At 44.2% G+C, this 22,793-nt stretch overlaps 1 protein-coding gene across 1 annotated transcript; it reads right to left on the reverse strand.

Moving 5' to 3' along the window:
• Positions 1-1,481: 1,481 nt before the first annotated feature.
• PTPN14 (protein tyrosine phosphatase non-receptor type 14) lies at positions 1,482-22,196 on the reverse strand. The gene is made up of 8 exons (XM_061348396.1): positions 22,123-22,196; positions 19,061-20,550; positions 16,380-16,523; positions 15,174-15,392; positions 10,884-11,012; positions 9,722-9,956; positions 7,514-7,677; positions 1,482-3,035 (listed from the first exon to the last, which is right to left on the reverse strand). The coding sequence occupies exons 1-8, from the start codon at positions 22,169-22,171 to the stop codon at positions 2,907-2,909; spliced, it is 2,559 nt and encodes an 852-aa protein (XP_061204380.1). The 5' UTR covers positions 22,172-22,196; the 3' UTR covers positions 1,482-2,906.
• Between the last annotated feature and the right edge of the window lie 597 nt (positions 22,197-22,793).

Here is a 22,793-nt window from a genome sequence, read left to right on the forward strand (position 1 = left end):
GACTGTTTACACCATGGCCACTCACCTGGCTCATTAATAGGCACTGATTTAATATGGAAAGGATTTTTGGTGCCATTTTGTAATTAATATTTTTCCTAAGACACCTATGATGCATCTTTGCATAAAAACCATTTGCTTAATCTTCTTCCTTTCAATCACAGCTCTGCATTCTCTTATGCAATAATTGCGCTCACTGTAGAAACAGAAGTGGATGTTTCAGCCAAGAGCAGCTGAATAATAAGACATAGAGACGGTTTCTTTTCCCTCCCTTCTCACTCCCAGGTGGAGCAATGGGACTTGACAGCCCTGAGTTCAAACTTAATTCATCATTAGGAAATTATTCAGAAAGTTCTAACGAGATAACTAATGCGCTTTGCTTCAAGGTTTATTCCTTGGCCTGTTTCCCAGATAGAAAGCATCTCTGTGTAATTATCATGCAGATGCTGCTGCAAAGACTTTAAATGGTTGCTGCTAATTTAACAAGATCTATGTTGGCATTGGCAGAAGGAATCAGAGGAAAACTGAAGTTGACTGAAAACTCAACTAAGCCCTAAAAGGAATATGGTCAAGATATTACAGCTGAATAACTCCTCACCATTTGCTGGTAGCTGCAAGCCTCCACCAATCCTCATCACCTCATTAGACCTCTGTGGCAGAGTAGCAAATCAACACAGCACAGGTTTAAATACAGTTAAGACACATTCTGGTATTGAGCCTTAACTTAAACTCCCACTGATTTTAGGCAGGGGCCAGTGTGTGGGCCCCTTTAGTGCTGAAGTTGTCAGCTTAGGCCTTCAGACACTGACCAGAGGTTTGGAGGAGGGAATGCAATGGAAAAGCAATAATAGGACTAGAAGATTTCATTTAATCTGGGAAAGGGATACCAAGAAAGGTAATTTCACCATGAAAGAGTAACTGCATCATGTGCCCTGAGAGGCTGCAACATCACCACCCTTGCAGACCTCTGAAGCTGGATGTGATCCTGGGTAAGCCCCTCCCATTTAGTTAGCTGTGGTGTGAGCAGGGCAGAGATGGAGCAGAGACCCTGAAGGCTCCTCTCCAGCCTGATCCATCCATCAGGACTGCCAGGTTGAAGCAGGGCTGGAATGCCCACAGGAAACAGGAGTTAGTGTGGGAAGGGAAGCAACCTCAGTGCAGGAGCTTTCCATCTCTTACACCAGAAATAACAGTGTAGGAGACCCACCACGATCTGCTAAAGCTTTGGTTGGTTGGTTTGGTTTTAATTCTATTTTATCCCTTTTAATATCTTTTCAAAGTGCAGTTACTGTCACTTCTAGGTAATTGTACATAAAAGCCACGCACACACTGCAAGGCAATTCATAACGTGCTATACTCCTGTGAAATGAACAGTTTGGAGAAAGGCATATGCACCAAGTCATACTAAGTAGCTAGCCAGTGCTGAGAGACAGAGGAAGAGAGTTCTAACTGCTGAGATACTCCTAAAGAGGGTTCTTAGATTTCACTGTTGGCCTAGGGCGAGCCAGTTAAGGATCTGTGCCCTCGTTACGCAGTGGATGAGGTTTGTTTCCCTTTGCTTTTCTGGTTGTAAACTTCAGGCAAGGACCACATCTCCTTTATATGATACATAAATACATATCATGCTCTGAATCCTCACTGGAATCCCTGAACACTACCCAGATAAAATAGTAATAAATAGGAGGGAGAATCCAAAGTGACCCGGACAGAGAAGAGAGATGATCTGTGCAATTCAATACAGTAAATACCCTAACAAAGTGAGGTTGGCCAATACCAAAAGACAGACTGGTCCCTGTGCTCAGAAACCACAAGAGAGTGATGGGGGAAGACTCCAGGCAGATTCTGAGCTACAGTTCTCAAGGGTCACTGTTTGGAGATCGCAGATGTGGAGGAAAGACCATAATGATGATTCAAAGTTCAAATGACTAGAAAGTAAAATGATGACAATGATGAAGACAGGAGCTTACACATAAAAAGCAACTGGAGATGCTTAAGTTAAATTGAGATTCCTTTTCTACAGGAGGTGAGCCTCAAGGCAATAAAACTTTCAGTGTGTTCCATAAGAAGGTGCTCGGTTTGAGGGGTTTTTTCAGCAGCACTGAGTTGGAATTCCTTCTGCTGTTTAACCCACAGCCCACCACAGTTACCAGAAAGACCCATTCACTGACCTCAGCCTGCTCCAGGTCACTGCCCTTCACCCTGCACTGCTTCAGCTCTTCTGAACCCCTTCAAGGACTGCAGACAGTAGCAAAGGCCTCATTTAGAAGTTCCAATATTGCTTTTTTTTCAAGGCCTAATCTAAAACCTTAATTCCTGTGGAATTTGAACAGTTTAGCACCCAAACGCTCTGCCCTCACAATGTCCTGTGTTTGAGCCCTCTGTAACATGCCCTGCTGTGTGTGCAGAGGCTCAGGGCTCCATGCTCCAGGACTGCGTTCCCACAGCTTCCACTCAAACAGAACTGTAGCTGTAGCAGGTCTTGTTCTTACCGTGGACACCACATATCTGGGTCCATAATGTTCTTACATGAGAAAAAGCCCACCTCCAAATAACTGTTCATTTCAGAAGCTGTGCAGCAAAATAAAAGCCAGCAAACTACCTTTACAAAGGATTGCTTTCCTTAGGGACATGTTACAATGCAGACCAGTTATGCGAATGTGGTTCAGTTTGAAGGTCACTGTAAGTTTTACAAGTTATTAAAGTAATTCACAAGTTATTCCAAGAAAAATAAATTATATCTTGTATAAAATAATCCATGGGAGACGCTAGTAAAGGACAAGCATTCCTTACTTTTCAAGACAACCTTAAGAAGTGCAATACATGCACACAGCGTTGTCAAGGCAGTTCCTCTTGTTCGTCAGTAAGGTTCAGTCAGATCCACAAAGCTGGGTCTGGGATGTTTGGAAAGGTTAAATAAGTCTGGAGTTCTGCAGGAACTGGATGAGCACTTGGTAGACAAACTTGTACTGGGCTATGGTCTGGATCATGAACATCCTCTGCTCCCGCAGGTGCCTCAGCATCATGGGAACATCCACCTTCTGCAAAGCAAAGGAGAGAAAAAGGCATAAGGACTTAGGTTCATTAAATCAGTCATTGTCTTCAGTATCAGCTACCTGACAGGGAACTGCACTGTGTTTATATAATGTAATGAATTATAACAAACTACAACTTTGTTACCAGGTTCCCTGTCAAGGAGTATATATAGAGCATCTAATGCTTTCCCCACTAAAGCTTACAGAAACATCTGGACTGATGTAAATGGGCAGATGACCAAAGACTTGCCTTCCAGCTGTGGACCACTGATTACCTATCAGCAGATCATCAATTCAACACCTAATAAAGGGCTGCTGCTCTATGAAATTTTTTTCTGCTTCAGCTTATCTATTGTCAACTCGAGAAAATAACTCAATATATTGTATTATCTAAGGTTAAAGGCTAGATGTATCAGGAAGGTCTAGTCTAGAACTTAAAGATTAAATAGCTCAGTTCAGACTCTACCAAGGGCATCCACAGGCCCCATGGCCACTGGCATCCTGTGCTCTCACCCATGGTGAAACTTACTCATAGAGAGAGGATCTGACAGTTTTGCAAATGGGAAGCAGGCATCAGAATCATATAATAAAGGTTCCCTGTGCAGGCAAATACACTGATCCTTCCACTAAAAGACAAGGAGACTCACTGTCACCAGAAGGTCCAGAAACTGACACCTCCCACAGCCAAGTCTGTGCCAGTACATAGAAGAAAGCAATCTGTCAAGTGAAACCCAGTATCTACAATATACGTCCTGCAGACTCCAGGCCAGTGCCAGTCTGAACATCTACTGAACATCCACTAGCAGCTGGACACATTAAGGTGTTCTCCATGAAGGTCTCTTCCAGCTCAGTTTCATCCAAAGGAAGTTCACTCACATGCCCTGAAAATGCTCTGCAACAGGAACTAAATCACAGTTAAGTGGGGACGGATCAGGAGATCCATGGTAAAGGGACATCTCTAACCCCACTGAGCACCCTGGGGCACCAGCACCCTGTAGCAGTCTGAATTAATGACCCAACGAGTTGTCTGAAACAGAGGCCCATGAGGTAAAGCGCTAGAAAACACTGCAGATTTCATTAGGTGTTACCATCATATTGCCAGCATTTTGGGAGCAAAACTCCTTATGATGCTGTTCTTTATCTTACAACAGGTACATGAGGAGCTGTTCTGAAGTCACGGAGCCATGAAGCTGAGCCTCCCAGGCTCAGATTCAAAGAGCGTGGAGGATGACCCACCATAAGGGATGTGGATTTTCTATGGCAGCAGTAAATGCAAGCACTAAGATACACACCATTTTTGAGGAAATTCTTTAGCAGTTGAAGATATAAAACTGAAGGCCAGTTACTCTACCAGGTAACACAAAGTGCACTTTGTAATGCCAGTTTGCCATTCCAGAAACACAGAAAGGAACTTAGCAAGTCTTTTGATTTGGCTGAGATAAGAAATGTTAGAAGCACAATACCTGGACAAAGACAGAAACAAAGATTGCTGCTAATCCTTGGAGGTGCAATGAGCATGGGAGCTGCTTCCATGCATGCTTCAAGTTTTCTGGCAAGATAAGGCATACCCATTTCTGTCTATATATATAAAACTCAATCTGCTTTCCACATAAACGAGCCTTAACTCAGAGGCTATCACTTTCTGAAAAGAAGGCTAAATACTCTGCCTCATATCCCAACAAGCTGCTATAAAAGAGCATCTCTAGAGAGTCAACAAGCATAAAGATCCGTGATGAGTAACATCATGTTAGTTTCAAACAGGAGCAAAGCAAGACAAGCTCTTTCCAGCTCACTCAGAGAAAGCCTCCCTGTGGTCTCAGATGCTTATGGAAGCCACACAGTCCTTGCACAGCAGAGTCATATGGAACCTGATCTCACCTGAGCCGCTGCAACAGAACCGCAGGCCAGCTTCAACCTGCGTTATCACTTTCCTCTCTCAGCAGCTTGGTTGTCAGCACACAGCTATCCCTGCACCTCCCCAGAATGGTGTGGCTTTGGCTTATCTTAGAACTTAAACTCCATCCTGCCTATTCAACCTCTGTTTGTAGGCAGCTTTACTGCATCTTCACACTCACCTTCATCACAACGTACACGTCAAAAAGAGGTGGCATTTGAAAAAAGAACAAGCAAAAACGCTACTCATTTCTGACTCCCAAACTAAGGGATCTCCCCTGTGAAAATCCACTGCAGCTGCAATCATGAGTTAATGTCCCAGTGCCAGGTCCAAACCAGAACTGGGTAGAGCAGGATCTCAATTACTTTCTTGTTCGACATGTCTACCGCAGTAAGGATGTAATGATGTTACTGAAACTGTATCCCTGCAGCAGATACACAGCTTTAGACTCAACCAGCAATGGCACGGAAGCCACAGTGACTGAAGGTGTATAGAATTTGATGAAACATGGCTTTTTACCTAAACCTGAAACCTCTGACTCAGAGGTCCAGCAGTGCTGCAGACTTTCCAAGACGGTCTGTATCAAGATTTCCAACCTCCCTCTCCTTCCTTCCTTCACCACTAATACGTTAACATTAGCACATCTGCTTTCTAGGCCATTTCTGAGGAAATCAGCCAATTCATAAGACTAAAGCATCTGAAGTAGGAAGTCATTCTATTTGAGAAAAACCCAATTCATTCTACTTCAGAATAAACTGCTGCCTGGAAAGGAACCCTCTCTGTGCACAGTGCAGTACCTGTCACAAGCTGAAAACATACTGTTAATCTATTCTTTTAATTAGGTCTTAATAAGCAAATATATTAACTTAGCACAATCTGGAGCAAAAAAGCCCTTAAGGAAAATCATCCTTAATATTAATGATGATTTTCACTATTAATCAAGACAAAGGAATGCTTTAATTAAGGGACATCAGAGAAATCCCTTATTGAGCACTACCACCAGTTCCTAGTGAAGTTGATGAGAATCCTGAATGTCAAGGCTCACCTCCATGCTCAGATGCTGCAGCACTGCCTGTATCTTCACTTACTGCTCAACTACTCTTTGCCAAATAGGTGACTACCATAAACCACAGACAAACTGAGGTGCCCAGAAGATGTTACACAACTGCTGGGGTTTGCTCCTGGGCATGCAATCAGGTTACTGTAAGGCAGATGCAGCTACACTGGTGCTCACAAGTGATTCAGGTATGGCTCTTGCAGCTATCCAGACTTCCTCTGGCATGCAGAAATGGCATGGCTGCTATGTGAATAACACAAGCAGTCACTTCCGGGTGCCAGTGCATAAGAAGTCAAGCATGCTCAAGAGTCAGAGCTGTTGTCCCATATGGGAGCAGCTCCTTGAGCAGCAGCCAGCACAGGAAGGGTGCAGGATTCCCAAAACACATACCTGTGGGCCCCTTCTGTCAAGGGTCAGCTCCTCCTTCCCCCCCAAATAAGAAGTTGAGGAAAACAAGTGTAAATTGCATCACAGATCTACAGGACAGCTTCATCTCTAGTGAGGCCCAAGCAGAGCTGCAGGAGGTTCACAGCTGACCTGAGCACAGGATCTCTATAAGATGTTGTAACTACAGAAGGATGAGCTGCTGGAGGTGGGGGGATAACACAGTAGAAAGCAAAAAGTAATGTCTTGCATCAACTTTTTCCATGCACAGGAAGGCTCAAACCTGTAACTCCTCTGTGGTAACACTGAGAGCAAGCAAGCATTTCAGGTGCATGTATCCAGTCTTCCCTGAATTTCAAGCAGCTCCTCCAGTGGATGATTAATGGGAGGGGCAGGCAATATGTGTCTGTCTGTTACTCTTGCTGCATTGTTATCTCTACAAGAGGCTCTGGTCTTTGGGCAGTTTCTTTGGCAATAGAAATCCCCAGTTTCAATAGCTGTCACATTGAAAATGCTGGGCACATTGTTATTCAAGGTGTGATGCTCTTCCTGGACAGTTCCCCAATGACACATGACACTGATGTAAAGCAAGTTGCTACACGTGGCTACTCTGCTGGTGCTCTTACATCCAGACTGCATTACTAGTCTTGTAATATCGACTGCAGTGCCTAAAACCCTATTCCCCAATGTACACACTTGTTCCTTAAAACACAGTTAAGTTTCGTTCCAGATGAGATTAGAGGCAATACAAGAGAGGAAGGAGTCCAAGGGGTTGGTTTAGAGAGCAAAAAAACTGGAGTTAAAAGACCAAGGAAGCTGATATTACTCTCTAGCCTATCTCAGGTAGTCCTTGTAACACACTATCTTGAGGCTGTTAATTAAATACAGGTAAGAATTAGACTTGATTCTTAAAAGAGAGAAGAAAGCCCTAATTTTGAATGGATTAAAATAACACTAATAACAAAACACGTAACATCAACCCAAAAGAAAACTACAAGTAACCTGCCATGGGAAACCTTTGCCTGTTGCATTTAAGGCCCTGGTCTCTCAGAGGCGGTAGAAAGCAAGCACTTCAATGCCTTTTAACCTCACAAAGGTAGCTGGTTAGCCAAGGAAGGAGCTGGGGGTTGCAGAAAGCAGCTGGCTCACCTCATTGTGCTCCAAGCAGCCGACCATGAGCTCGGTCAGGATGACCACCCCGGTCCTGCCCACCCCAGCGCTGCAGTGCACCACGATGGGCGGGTTGCAGGGGTTGCTGCTGTCCAGCACGCTGTTGGTGTGGCGGCGCACCGACTGGATCTCCTCCAGGTAAGCTGCAAAGAGAAAAGGCAGGCGGGGTTGCAGACAGCTATACGTCTACATGTAAAAATGGGGAGGCAAACACAACATGGAGAAGGCATTCTTTGTCCAAGTGGCAGGAATTCACAGTTTTTACAACATCCTGATTATTTTGGCCTGGATGCAGTGAGCAGCACTGGATGCAGCAGATACCAGCTGGGTGTTAGTGATTACTTGGGAGCCTGCTCCTTTAAATTAAATAGTTCTTTTAAAATATCTAATTCTGTCGTGTCCCCCCGCAAATCTCCAAGTCCCCAAAGCAGATGATTCTAGACATTACTTACAGCAATGCCCACCATTAACAAGCTGGGATCAAAATAACAGCTAAGTCCCACTGAAACTACTGCCTGTCAATGGCACTATCAGATGGAAAGAGAGCATCCATCTGCCCTGGTTCTCCCATCCTCCCTCCTCCCTTTTAGGGTGGGACAGACTCTCACCCACCTCTCTGCTCTGGGTCTGTTTCTCAACAGTTCCCAGCCCTTCTGGGAGTTCATTGTCTGCTTCCCCTGAAGCCATTTCTAGAAAGTGCATGACTCAAGAACAGTTGTCTTGTTCATGGTGTGTTTATCTAACCAAGTGACACAACTACCCTGACCTCTAAGCATCATTCCAGCATAGCCTAGATGCGTGACAAAGATGATGGACCTCACCCAGAAACGTAGATCCAGATGCATAACTCTTAGACACCTCACTTCCCATCACCAGTCAGTGGGTGCAAGCTGAACTTTCCTGCCCTGACTCCTGGTGTCACGGCACTGCAGCCTGGGCAGTCCTTTTGCCACAGGCAGCCGTAGCTAAGGCCTACTAACATCAGAAACTCTGTGTTTCAATGCACGCACTGAAATGGGACTGTACGTGGTGGCAAACAATGGGACGGAGGAAATGAGGACAGTCAGGTCCCAATTACTGTCACACCCAACCACAGCTACAGGGGTTGGCAGGAGAAATAAAGCATGAAACAAAACTAAGAACTGGACAACAGCTCTGCCTTAAAGCCAGATCCTGTGGCACTCCTTTGCCAAAACTGAAATGTCATTCTTTTCTGCCTTGGTGACAGAACTGGGAAAAGAAGGCTGTTATTGACATCAAGCTTATTCCATGTAAAAGGAAGTGCACCACTGAAGGACTGTAGCCGTGTCAAGACTGAAGTGGAACTAATGGACCTTCCTGAGGGAGGACTGAGTTGCCTGCAGTTGCAGAGCTGTCAGGAACTAAGAGGGGCAGGCAACAACAACACATCAGTGCACCGTGGGCTGATTCCTTCAGTGGTAACTTAAGGGTCTCTACGTCCCACTCTACTGCAGAGGCAGAGGTGTGTCTTTAGTTAAGTAATGGTTGAACTCCTGTTACTTAACAGGGTAGTGTTTATTCCTTGGGAAGAAGTAGGAAGCATTATTAACTCAATAGAGATGAATATAATGTCTGTCTTCTCAGAAATGCATATACCAGGACCATATCTAATTGGGAAGGCCCTTAGTATTGCTTGGGTACTTGGAAGAGTGGCAGTGAGGTCACATTTACTGCATATGGGATGGAGCCCTCTGCTCTTTTGCAACATGACTGATGCCTGTGGATAACTAAATGCTGGCTGACAGCAGTAACAGCCTCCTATGGAACTGGAGGAGTTGTGCTGTATTTCACTAATAAGAGAACCTCTCTAATCACATTTCTGTGCAGCCCAGTATCTCCTACACTCATTAGGGAGTTAGGAAGTGATAACTTACATTAACAGATCAGCTAACAGAGGTATTGATGTAAAACTTCCTGAGTCTTTAGCACTGCTGATGCCTGATTTTTTCTCCTCTTACGTCAGGCCTTTCAGGGCCAAAATCCTCAATCACCTTAGCTCCTACCTCTTGAACCCCAATTTGTTCTCCAAATCACAGCAAAGCACAGCCTTTATATACTCAGCAATAACCATTTAATACCAATCCCAGCTGTAACTAGGTGCAAAGAACTGAACCCAGTGTGAGCAACCTTTGATGTATGTTATTATGCAAGTTAAAGAAATCTTACATAAAAAGCCCTGGACTTCTTCTGGACACCCATGGTCTGGCCAGTCAGTGTACTGCAAATGCCACACTGTCCTCTCTTGTCCAGACAGAAGATGCTTGACTTTCAGACCAGTAGTTGCATAGCAGCCAGAATCCGTGCGGAACTTGGTTGTCACCTTGAACTTCCCGTAAGTGGCTGAGCTGTGCTTAGAGCCCAGTTTGGGCCAGTAACGATGACTCTTACTTCTTCCTCCCTCCTTAACAACAAAAGGAAACCCAAACAAACAGAACAAAACCATTAGTTCCTGCAACTAAAATTCTTTACAGAGGGCATAAAACTCTGCAGGTAAGCCAAGTATTGTTATTTCAAATGCAGGGAGAGCAAGGAATATCCTACAAAGTAAAGAAAATATGCATTGAAACATTTAACTCTCAGACATATATTTCTAAGAGTAAAAATACATGAAGAGCTAACTCTTGTCTTGAGGTGAAAGCCAGCTACTGCTTAAAACACCTTGGTAGATGCTCTCCTCCCAGAGAAGCTTCTCCTTTAAATGGAAGGAGACTCTCTTCAGCAGCTTCTAAGTATCTGTTGCTGATCAGCCTTGGGAACTGGACAGTGACTTGATGTGCTATGGCACTCCCTGTGTCTGCTAACAGCACCCCTGCACAAAGCTGAAGGCAGCGTTAGTTAGCACCATGTGCCAGCTGTTATAACGCAGCACATAGTTCTTGGATTACAATGGAAATAACTGTTTTGCTTGGCATAAGAACAAAAAGATTTCTTCTTTTTTTTTTAAACATGAACACTTCTGCAGAAACAACAGCTCCTGGTCTCTGCAGCTGATAAGAGTGATGGCATGCAGGACTGGCCTTGGGCAGGGGGGAAGTCTGTGTCATTTTAACCAGGAGCAGTTCAGTGCTCTCAGTGGAAACATCTTTGTTTGGCTTGGCCAAGCTGGAGCGAAGCAGGGAGAAGGGGGAGTGCTGCTTGTTTCGCTTTAGAACTTGCCAAACTCAGTATCAGAAAGTCACCATGTCTAGTATTATAGCAGGCATATGTTCAAACAGAGCAAGCGGAAAAAGGATTGTTGATAGAAAGAAGAGGTTTCCTGGAGTGGGAAGTGATGATAACAGGAGATCTGCTCTCACCAGAAAGAGCCGTGCTCTGTGATTTTACGTACCTCCTCAGCTGTGACCATGGCTATAACATTCACCCCCTGTTCCCACACCATCTGCCAGAAGTCATGGCATGTGTGTGGCAGAGGCCCCTGGGTAGCGATGTAGTGCCATTCCTCTCCACCTACAGTAACCTGGGAGGAAAAGAACAGAAAATACCCAATGAGTGCCCAAATTCACAGCAGTGCCTGTCCCATTCCCTCAAAATTCTGAACAAGAAACACCCTTTTATAAGAGCAAATTGGACAAAACACGATCTTTGGTGTTTCCAAGTTCTTTCTTGAAGCCTGCAAACATAGAGCATTGACCAAAAATGTTGTCTATTTCTCTTGCCATTGCATCTGGATCATACAGATGAAAAGAGGTTGAGGCTGTTTTGCTGAGGCTCTGTTTCTGATATGCCTTAAAGACAAATAAGCAGCTGACTGAGCTCTTGGGCTTTGTGACAGAGCCACGATGAGGGAAAAAGTGGGCAGCAGCAGAAGTGTCTCTATGCATTAAAAAGGCAACCGCATTGCTGCAGACAAATATGATAGCGGTGTAAAGAGCCTGAGTGCAAATGTCATTTTCAGCAATGAAAGCTAAAGAACTCTGCTGTTTAGGATCTCCCTCAAGTCTTTTCCACTCAGGCAAAAAATAACTTCTTAAACAGACTCTCATTACACTGAGCACTGCTGAAGATGTGGCCAAGCTGTCCCTAGGGGATGCAGTTATTCCCACACACTGTACATAACGCAAAGCTCGGATGGGCCTCTTGCCAGCTATTAATGAGATCAAGACAGGCTTCATTTCAAGTTAACTCTTCCTCGCTCATCTTGGGTTTTTCAGCTCAGAAGCTGCAAACTACTATGAAGTAAATCCAGCATATTAAATGGTTTTCATATCATAGAATGGTTTGGGTTGGAAAGGACCTAAAGCTCATCCAGGTCCAAGCCCCCTGCCATGGGCACGGTCACCCCACACTAGACCATGTCACCCAAGGCTCTCTCCAGCCTGGCCTTGAACGCTGCCAGGGATGGAGCATTTATAATTTCTTTGGCCAAATTTAACATGATCTAAAGCTGTAGTCATACAAATCTATTTCCCAACACATAACTGGATTACCAACCACATCTTATAGAAGCATTTGCATGACAACAAGTATCTGTAAAGCACGAACATAGATTTACACACTGTCAATTAGGCAGTGCCCTGAGCATTCCCTTGGAGTTAACCAGTGTAGAACACTGCTTCATTTACCTGACCGAGGCAGATCTTCATCTAACTATGAAGTTTAAAAATACACCACCAACAAAATGACTTGATTATTAAAAAAATATGATTTTATGGGGGCTTATTTGCTATATATCAAGAAAGGTTTATTATAAAAAGGGGTTTTCCCCCAACATTTTAGGTAAAAAGCCAAACCACTGAGAGCTACCAGCTCGCAGTTGGAAATATGCTTACCAGCAACAAGGAAAACCAAACAAAGATGGCAAGGTAAAACATTGTCCCTTCTCAGGCTAAGAGCTCCTAATTCTCCACATTAGCCCTGAGTCACTGCTCACAACAAAGAGAGATATATATATATATACACATAACATACATATTATATACAGTATTATAAATATATGGGATTTATGCATATAAATCCCAGAGATGATGATTTACAACAGGAATATCGACACATCCACAAATATGAAGGTGCTGGTGGACAATGCTACAGGAGCCTTGTGTTTAACCACCTACTGTGTTTGAGGTACAGGTCTTTGAACACATCTGCAGAAATAGAATGGCCTTCTGTTATTTAAACAGCTGCTCATTAAGCTGAGACGCTTGGGGTTTTACACCTGTAACTAGCATGTTGTATGATAACACATTTTTCTCTGCACTGAAAACCATTTTCAACTCTGTATCAGCTCATTTTCTTGTTTCTTCCTATGCAGCATTCTTCTCTTTGAATGATGGTTAAAATCTGCAAGAGCAATGCAGGCAGACTCGAGTTCTTCTCCTAGGTGGGAATGAATAGAAGCTGCACAGCACTAACCAGCATCCTGCATCTGAACTGCTTTTGTGCTTGCATGCTCATGTGCAGTACTGCTGGGACAGTATTACTGAGCTCTTTAAGTTAATACTGACCTGAGCAGTCAAACCAAGTGGTATTAAGAACTTCTTTGTTTGATCCATAAATTTAATCACACTTTTTCTCTGTGGTACAGACAATCTTCATATCTTAACAGCGAAGCTCAGTGGCAAATAAGCAGGATTACACGCTATTTCTGAGCAGTGGGAGCTGGAATCCTCCAGGCATGGATCTTATCAGTCTTTGTCTACTGACTTCTGGTCCAAATATCCAGCCTTCTGGCACATGATACAAAAGGACCATAAACAGTCTGGAGGGAATGGGATGTCTGGAATGTTTACTGCATTCTAATGCCCTGACTGCAGGACATTAAAAACTGACTCTTGGGGTGCAAACACACACGTACTGTGCTACTAAGGTAAAGCTTGCAGATGCAATTTTACCTTCTAAGCAAAAGCACATCTGCTTGGCTTCCCCATGCAGGGAGAGGAAAACACTGGCCAGGACTCTTGTCATGTGCATGTTCCTGGGTGCTCTGTGAATGAGAGATGTGTCCGATGCTAACACACAAGGAAAATGTGGACTCAAAACCAGCCAAGGAAAATCCTTTTCTAGCTAGTGTTGTTTTGTGAGCATCATTTTTGTAAGGAAGCTCTTTTTTTGTTGGCGTCCTACAAAGGAGATGAAAAATGTTGGGCTCAGAAATGAATCATAGCAATGTCTGATTCTGCAAAACCTCAGCATCTATCTAAGGTGTTCAAGGCCAGATTGCACAGACATGGCAGGGGGCTGGAACTGGATGACCTTAAGGTCCTTTCCAACCCAAACCAGTCTGGGATTCTGTGAACAGGAATTAACACTGTAAATCACAACCAAGGAGGCCAGCAAGTCTCTTTTAAGTTCTTACTCCAGGAAAATACTAATTTAGCAGAGGTTTTATTTATTATTTTTGAATTATTTCATTTTAATTTGGATTTTGCCAATGAGAAAAAGTAGACAGCCCTTCTCTGACAAGAGGATCTGTCATCTGAGGGACAGGAGTAAAAGCCAACAAAAAGGACTTAGCATATAGTACTGGAAGCCTAAAGAAAACCAAGCAGCTACAGCCACTGCAGGATAGTTCATTGGTAAAACCTGCCACATTTGTAAGTATCAGACCATTTCTTACATTATTTCTACATTGTTTCTTACATTATTTCTATCATTTCTTACATTATTTCTACATTGAATTAAAAAGAAATCTGAAGTTTCTTGATAAAAAGTTATTTTGCAGCAGAAATTCAATGCATTCTCCAACCAGAGACACGCTAAGGTGTAAGGTGTTCTCTTTATCAATGCTCTTTCTATCAATGCATACTTAAAAAAATCTTCTAGAATCACTAAACTCATCATAAAAGGAGGAAATACATTATTTTTATATATAATTGCTGTATCTATGTGAATGTGTTAATCCTAACTACATGCTTTCGCTTTGGGCATGGAACTTCATACCCAGAGCTCCATCCCTGGGTTCTAAATATCATATCCTATATACTAATAGATAGAAAAAATACTTAAGCCAAACCTCTTGCAATATGCCTGGCAGGCTGCACCAGTCAGTCACAGGAATTCATTCCATAGGGACTGTTCCAGTGCCCCAGTGGCCTGCAAGGCTACTGGAACTGATAAATCAGAACATACACTGACTGAACATCCTTTCAGGTGCACGGTCATGACAATCACATCACAGTGCAGGTGGTGGTCTGCTCTAACCCGTATTCATGAGGTTTAAGAAACACAGCATCTCTTTCTACATTAACCAATGGAGGTATTCCTCCACCAGCTGGCAGAGGTGGGCATCAGTAAAGTAAAGATGCCTCTCTGAAATGAATTCCCAGCCTCTAGCAATTAAATCAACTCATGCATGCTATGGGCACAGGCTGTCTATAGAAGCTGTGGCTGCCCCATCCCTGGCAGTGTTCAAGGCCAGGTTGGACAGAGCCTTAGGAGACATGGTCTAGTGTGAGGTGTCCCTGCTGATGGCAGGGGGTTGGAACTGGATGAGCTTTAAGGTCCCTTCCAATCCAAACAATTCTATGACTCTACGTTAGTTGACAGGGGACTTTAGAGATGCTGACACAAAGGTATAGCGATGTGTTCTAAGTTACATTTTCAGAAGCTCCAGAGCTACAAAGGCAAAAAGCAGCTTTAACGTGCCTTCAATTTGCAAAGCAAAGTTCAAGGAAGGTTTTACCTTTATGTGTGAAGCGTTGATGTAGCCTGTGTTGTTTTCTTTGGTCGGCACCAGCTCTACTCTGTTCTCCTCATAAGGAACGACCTCCCTGATGCGGTTGCGCTCAGTGTTTTCAGGCAAGGCAGCAGTGGTGAAGATCCCATCTGCCTTTTTCTTTGGAATCTGCTCGTATTCTGTAAACACCATCCCCTCTTCCAACTTCCTCTTCAGGATTTTGCACTAAGATTTAACAGGAAGGAACATCAATCCATTCATTCCGCCTGAAGGAACATTTACCACTAGACTCATCCATCTGTGCTTTGAATTGCAATATACAGCCATAGCATCCTCTCAGTCACTTCTTTCAGTTGCAGTTGTCTGAGGGAACATGACACACACTGATTTCTACTGAGTAAAACCACAAGCTGATTTTACATTTTGATATTCTACCTTCCTATTATTTAAGACTGATACCATAAAAAGCAAAACCCTGCTAAATACAATCCTGGTTCAGTATGAATTTGCGTGTGATTTCACCACAATGGATAGCTGTAAAAGCATTTCATAGTTCTCTAAGATCATGCTGCAAGAAGTGTGATGTGGTTCACGTTATCAAAATACTCCCTAACTTGAAAACATGCAACTTCTGTGGTTGGGCACAACCCTGCATATGGATAGGCAGAGGTTAAGGTCTGTTCTCTGCATACCAGACAAGACAAGGCTGAGAATCTTTATCCAGAAAGCCTCTTTGCAAATATGTCTTTCAAATCTTAATGGCAGCAAGTGGTTTTAATTTCTGGTATTCCATATCCATGCACACACATCAGAAGGCAAACAACTCTTGTTTGACAATTTAATCCTGTTCAGAGACATTAACTGAGCTCCTCAGCTGTACCAGGACATGGAATACGGGATCTATGGATGATCACTGCAGGAAAAACTGCCTGACCAAGAGAAAAACATACAAAATGTTTGATTTAGAGCTTGAGCTTGTATAGTCACATTAAATAGTGAACAGTCTCAATTATCACCGACTTCAGTAAATGTTCCAGGCATTTAACAGAATCCAAAGTCACACCAGTGTTAACCCCAGACCTCTTCCATTAATGCTTCTGAACACCTTTAAGAGAATTTTCCTGACATTTTAAATCAAATGTTCATATTTTAGGGACTTCATGCTGCTGACAACAAAGGGAATGAGAGACATTGCATGAGCCTCCATCTTACCCTCTCATCCATTGGCACCTTGGTGACTTCATCCTGGCTGTCCTCCGGCACTGGAACCCTAGCAACTGAGAGTCCGTTCAGTGCTGCCAACATCAAGGGCCTCTTCTGGGCCTCCAGGCCTGCCATCTTCTGCTTTTCTAGATTCTTTTGGCAAGAAAAGGCACGTTTTCATCTCTGTGTGATTATTTATAATGCCAGTAAAATGCTGGAATGTTTTTTTAATCTCCAAAATCTGCAACTCTCTGGCCAAGGAATGCAGATGATCACCATTAGCATCGTAAATTCAAATACAACCTCTATTCTTCCTGTTATTCCTCAAAGGCCTGCTCCTACATGAGCCCAGAATTTTAATTTCAAAGCAGCAATCCCAGCGTGTAATTCGGTTTACGTGCCATTAAAAGGCACATAAATACAATCCTGAGCCTTTTCCTGCAAACGTGATGCTGGATGTAGGACACACAAAGCATCACCCTGTTGCGTTAAAGTAGCCCTGCCGTAGCCAAGGTACCTGGGGCACCTTTGGAAAAGCAATCATTTCAATCTATTACAGCAAACAGCAAAACACAGGCCATTGTTTCCCTTCTGTGATGGCAATACTTAAAATGAGAAGTCTCTTGATGCACTCAGCTATTACAGTGATTCAAACAGCACCCGTGATGTATTTTGCACTAAAACCTGAGCTCATGTATCCCAGAAACCGAACCTATCAGCAGCCAGGAAGGAATACTGTTTATCGTGCCCATGCATGGAATATTACATTCCATTTCCTTAACGCTTTCAGCAGGATTTGGAAGGAGAGATGAGCACAAGGGAAGCCTGGTTCTCTGCATGCCTATGGTGTGGACACCACACAGGCCAAGCTCAGCTCCTAGAAACACACTGCTGAACATGAATGCCCTCAGACATCTGTAAACGGCTTGATTGTTCAAAAGCCCCGTGAGCTTTTTCCTCACTACTGGGTTCCTCTGCAGCACAATGTAAAAAAGCAAACAAAAAAGCCAAACAAAACCCCAAACCCATCTGCTTTCTTTTCCAGCTTTCAGAGAGTAGGAAAATGCAAGTATTTTTCCTTTGTTTGGGGATTTTATTATTATTACTCCTGGCAAAGTAAAATAGAAAAGTCTGTGTTTAAAAGATCATGGTCACCAAATTACCATTCATATAACAGGCAATTCCTGTGACAAAACGAAGGGCTGCATGTGTTAAGACTGCTGACCTAAGCTGAAACCACTTTAAAAGCTTTAACGCTAAGACTACACCTTCCAAAACAACAACAACAAAGAACCTTTTGACCAAAGGCTGCTCCGAATGTACTCGTACAGCAAAGGGTACTCAAACAGCACCTCTAAGCTCTCTTCTTGCCTTTATTTCCATCCTCCAATCCTTTGCATTCCTGTTTCTCAGTGTTTCCTTTCCTCAGAAGATCAAAAGAACACATATATGCTGCTTGTTACAGTGGAGTAGACATTGACTTGATTACTTACAGTCAAGCACCTATTTTACATTTAAAGTATAAGATCCTGCAAGGAGTAAATTCAGTCTCTATGATACAACTCAGTGGCCCAAGCTTGACTCCTAGCCATTACATCAGCGTAAGGATCACCAACAACCAAGGAGCACTTTGAATACACAATACTATTTCAATCTAGCTAGTTGCTGATCTAGTACGTTACAAGCTCTTTTCTGCTCTGGACCATTTAGATGCTTTATTAATTTGCTTTAGGATTTGTTTCTGTTTCAGACCTCAATCCTGAAGAACTGCAGCACACATTTCACCTTCTGTGACTGCACTTGCACTTCTCAGAGCGTTGCATCAAGCGCATCCCTCAGTCACTAAAGGGTAAGCACCCCTCATGCTTCTGCCACTGCTTGCAGTGGCACTGGAACCTTGAAATGCTTCTTATTCTGAAGCCATTGCACATTTAAAAGGGTTCTGTTTCTCATTCTTGAGTACATTTCTTAATGAATAAGCAATCCAGATCCTCAACCACACAGCCTCTCCATCTGCTACTTTTGGAATTAGATCTACAGTCACTCACTACTGGTAAAACCAGCAATCCATGGCCTACAGCTACCAGGCTTGCATTCAGGTAACTGTGTTATGTAAAGCAGCAGGGAAGGCAATCTGAGGGATCACCTGGAAAAGTCAGGTGAGTTTCTGCTGTGATACAGATTATGTGATGCTTAACTCTACAGCCCTACAAAGAAGCAAGAAAATGCTTGTGCTGAAACACAACCTCCTGCCCATCTCAGCAAACGCATTTCAGACCCACCCTGCCTTCAAATCCACACAGGCAGAGGGGAGCAGGTACTAAGAGGGAATTTGTGGTCAGCCTCCTCATCACCCAGTGCATGCTTTGCACCCCCCTTGGGCTGGGGCTGCTCTCGGGGTGATGGTGGCACCATCAGCTGGATCAGGCATGGACCTGGCGAGCAGGCGACAAACCACACTGGAAGAAGCATACAGCCCAAAACAGGGGTGTGAGATAGGCCCTTTTGGTGGCCACAGAGATCCACAAACCCAAACTGGATCTGGCACTTAACATCACATTTCCTAACTTCGAGCAAATCAACATCTACCACCCAGGTGTTCCCCCCAGTTGACTGATCCAGCAGTTTTTGGTAGGCAAACAGATCTGTAGGACCACCAAGAAGCCACCGCCACAGAGGAAGGCACTTACCCTCATCATGATTTCTCTTTCTATAATGCTGTCCTCAATAGAAAACATTTCAGACACAGGTCTTTCCTTGACAGGTTCTTTCTTGACCCGCTCCTTCACACTTGTGAGGTCAGGCTCTGAGATAGAGGGCCCGAGCGAGGACCCGTTTATTGCCATTTGATCAGTTCGAGACACACTGATGGCTTTGGACGGCCCTGGCCTCATGGCCTTGGCCCTGGCTACAGCCACAGAAATGCTAACAGGGTCCTGCCTCAGGGCCCCGTTGCTGACACTTTTCCGAGGCCCAGGATACTCTGGAGGAGGTTTATTTGGTATTCTAGCCAGGGCAGCTTGCAGCTGAGCGCTGTACTCCATGTTCTTATGGAGGGCTGTAATCTGCGACACAGATTCCGAGGTCTCTTCTTCCTCCTCGCTTTCACTGCTGTGTATCAGCATGGTGGCATCAGAGAAGGTCTTTTTGTGATGATAATGAGGAACTTGCTGAACTTCATGCCCCATCTGAACCGACTCTTCCGGCTGCACTTGCTCCCGCAGGGTGTTCCTGCGCGGCAGAGGAGCGTTTAAAGTCTTCAGCGCCATGGCTTCTATGCCACGTACCATGTTGCTGATGACCTCCAAGCTGTGGCGCTTGTTCACAGCCGCGTGGTGCTTCACTGCCAGGAGGGGCTCGCTGACCTCCTGCAGCGACTGACGGACCACGGGCGAGCTGTCCTCTTGGAAGGTTTTAACCGAGAGCTGGACCTTGCGAGTGACCAGGTCAGGACTGCTGCCACTGACGTACTTGTGCCGGTGGCTCGCCAGGTCCGGCGTGCTCGTGGCGGGACGTGGACGTGGGTACGGAGGTGGGGGTCTGAAGAGATAGTTCTTTAACATGTGAGCGGTGTTGTAGCTCTGGCTGCTCTGCAGCTGCATGTTAGCCAGCTCGGGTGTGCTGACCGTGTGGGATATGGCACTGGCTGCTGTCTTACTCTGAGCAGCATTACTAGGGTTCATTTGGTCAGACGGGGCGACAGGCTTGTTATAGCCACTGCTCTGGGGTCCGTATGTAACTGTGTAAGGATGCCTCTCTCGAATCTCAGGCTGACTGTAAACTAGGTCTTCTGGCTGGTTATAAGCATGTGTGTTTCCAATATTGAGATTCCTCAAAGACTGACTCTGGCTATCCATCTGGATCACCCCTCTCTTCATTTGCCTCATGACGGTTTCATAGTCTGGAGTTGGCCGGTAAGAGGGTACTATGATTGCACTATGTCTGTGGCTGGGGATATAGTCTGCTCTCATGATGTCACTTCCAGGGATGCTCAGGTTGGAGGACACTGGAGATGCCTGGATGAAGTTCTGTGAGCGATTGAGAGAGTTCATGCTGTGGGCGCTGCATACGCTCCCATTGGGTCTATTACCATTCAAGTAGCTGAAGTCCATTGGACACCTATCCAAACTGGTCTGAGACCTACAGTAGAAAGTTTCTTCATTTCCATGGAAAATGCTATCTGTGTAGAGCAAAGACAAAGACATTGATGATTTTAACATACAAGGATTCATTCCACGTTAACAAAACTTCAAATGAAGCCTGCACCAATGAGTACAGACACAGCTTGGTGTACAACAACTGCTAGGAACATTTGGCCTTGGGAGCATCCCTGAGTCACTGAAACAGAACTAAAACAAAGCTACTCACGTAAATGCTGCCAGCAGTTAGCAAAATATGGTAGTTCAGATCCTTGTGGGAGAAATGAAAGGGGAAAGAGAAGAAGTGTTTTTGCCTGGGGTGGCAAGGAAGAATAAGGGGGCATCTCCTCCCTCAGCATCCTGTAATGATTCACTGCTGCTGCCACCTTAAAAACCCCAGTGCTGCTAGCCTGTGGCAAACCTAACAGTTCTCTTGTCTTGTCTGTTGGTGCGCTGCTGTCTGTGCTCTGAAGTAGCAGAAGACTCTGAAATTGGAAATCCTACTCCAAACCAATCAACAGTGTTGAGGACCTGAAGTACAACACTGCAGCGTGATCAAGACTCAGAGGAAAACCACAACCAACCAGAACGCTCTACAGATGCACTAGAGAACATTAAACATTTCAGCAAAGGATATCTGAGAGGGAATCAAGATGGTAAAGATGATGACAGCTTTAGGCAAGACTTTCCCTGTTGAAAATCTTGTGAGAAAGGAGTAGCAGCTCCCAAAGCTGCAAAATCAGCTAACCCATCAGTACAGAGAAGTCTGTGTAAAACTAAGAGAACTTTACAGCTCTTCTCAACCTGAGAATGTCCCTCTTCAGACCCTCAGTTTTCCAGTAAATCAGTAGCACTCCCTAAGAGAAACCTTTTACTGTATGCAGGGAACTAAACTTATCAAGTTCTACTTTAAAATTAGTCAGACCATCACAACTCTAAACCACTTTCGGGTATGACTAAGATCTCCTCTGCTGCTGAGAGCACTTCAACTGTGCCTCTCATGCACTGCAAACAGACCTGGCTACATGTATTCTAAAAGGTGGTGTGGTTAAGGGTGTGAGATTCAAGGTGTTTAGAGGCTGGGCACCCTTCCCAGCCTTGATCAAAGTAACCTGGTACAACCTCTCAGCCAATTCATTTGTCAAATATTGGGGTAAAAACAGTTAACCCTCCCTACGTCAGCAAGACTAACAACGTAGGCAGATGTTGGTGAAAAGTCAGCAGAACAGACCATCTAAATACACAATTTCATGACCAGAAGGCTCTGATTTCTCCTTTTCCCTACCTCTGTTTCTCCCCCTGGCCCCAGCTGGCAATGCCTTTGAGTGCAGCCATCCTACTTCCTTTCGAGATTACCTTTCCAGCTCACTGAACTGGAATTCCAAGTTTAAGGTCCATATAATCATGCACAGACATTTCAGAGAAATTTGAAAACCGAAATTGGACTTTAAACAGAAGATTTACTGCAACATTAACCATAAAACTACTCCCTCTTTTCCAGCAGCTCCCATTTGACCATGACAGCATTAGAAACCTAGACATAAAGGCTAGGAGCCTCTTTGCATGCACATAACGTTGAAGTCCATTAAAGGCAAAATATATGCTCTAAGTACCTTGTGAATTATGTGTTTCAGTGTAGTGTTCTCCACACTGGACGTGCATAGGAGGCAGTATAAATGGATGTTGTCTTGGCTGAAATAAAAGCACAAGGTAAAATAAAAAGCATTAGCAACTTGGTTTGCTACAGGTTTTTTTGCAGCTGAAACAAGAGAAACGGTTCTATGCCCTTTCCACTGAATACAGCCCTTTCTTACCCAGCCAAACACACGTGGCTTGGTGCTTCTTTATGGAACAGAGAATAGCGTTTTGCAAACTGCTAAATTCTGTTGCAGAGCCCAAACCTGACCAGTGAAAACTCCTTTAGGCTCAACCCCTTCAGGAAACAACATCCAGACTCTCTGCTCACTTATGGCTTTTCACAAGTTTAGTAAAAAGCCCTTGCCCTTGAAGAATTAAACCAAACCAAACATCCCATCAGGACAAAAGGAGGAGATGGAACAAATTCAAGGACCTAGAACACTGCTATACAAGCAACAGGAGTACATATAAAGTAACATGAATACTGGGTTCCCTAGATGATGAATTGGAGCCTTCCTCCAACAATCTGCACTGCAAGAAGCTTTTGAACACAACAAGTATCATAGGGGCCAATTCAGCATTTAATCAGTAGGCTCACTTGCAGCAACCAGCTTTGCCCACTGGTAAACCAATGTGTTTTGCAGTC

Source organism: Neopsephotus bourkii, unplaced genomic scaffold (genome assembly GCF_033783945.1).
Source record: "Neopsephotus bourkii isolate Nb327-2 ecotype Australia unplaced genomic scaffold, CSIRO-AGI_Nbou_v1 NB_354, whole genome shotgun sequence".
NCBI lineage: Eukaryota > Metazoa > Chordata > Aves > Psittaciformes > Psittacidae > Neopsephotus > Neopsephotus bourkii.

What these genes read in the sequence shown, in the direction of transcription:
- PTPN14 (XM_061348396.1), bottom strand. Translation starts at nt 22,171, where the DNA reads ATGCACGTCCAGTGTGGAGAACACTACACTGAAACACATAATTCACAA. An exon ending in AAAGAGAAATCATGATGAGG is followed by an intron (nt 16,524 to 19,060) that starts GTAAGTGCCTTC and finishes TCTTGCCAAAAG; the next exon opens with AATCTAGAAAAGCAGAAGAT. An exon ending in AGAAGTCCAGGGCTTTTTAT is followed by an intron (nt 7,678 to 9,721) that starts GTAAGATTTCTT and finishes TTCTCTTTGCAG; the next exon opens with CTTACCTGGAGGAGATCCAG.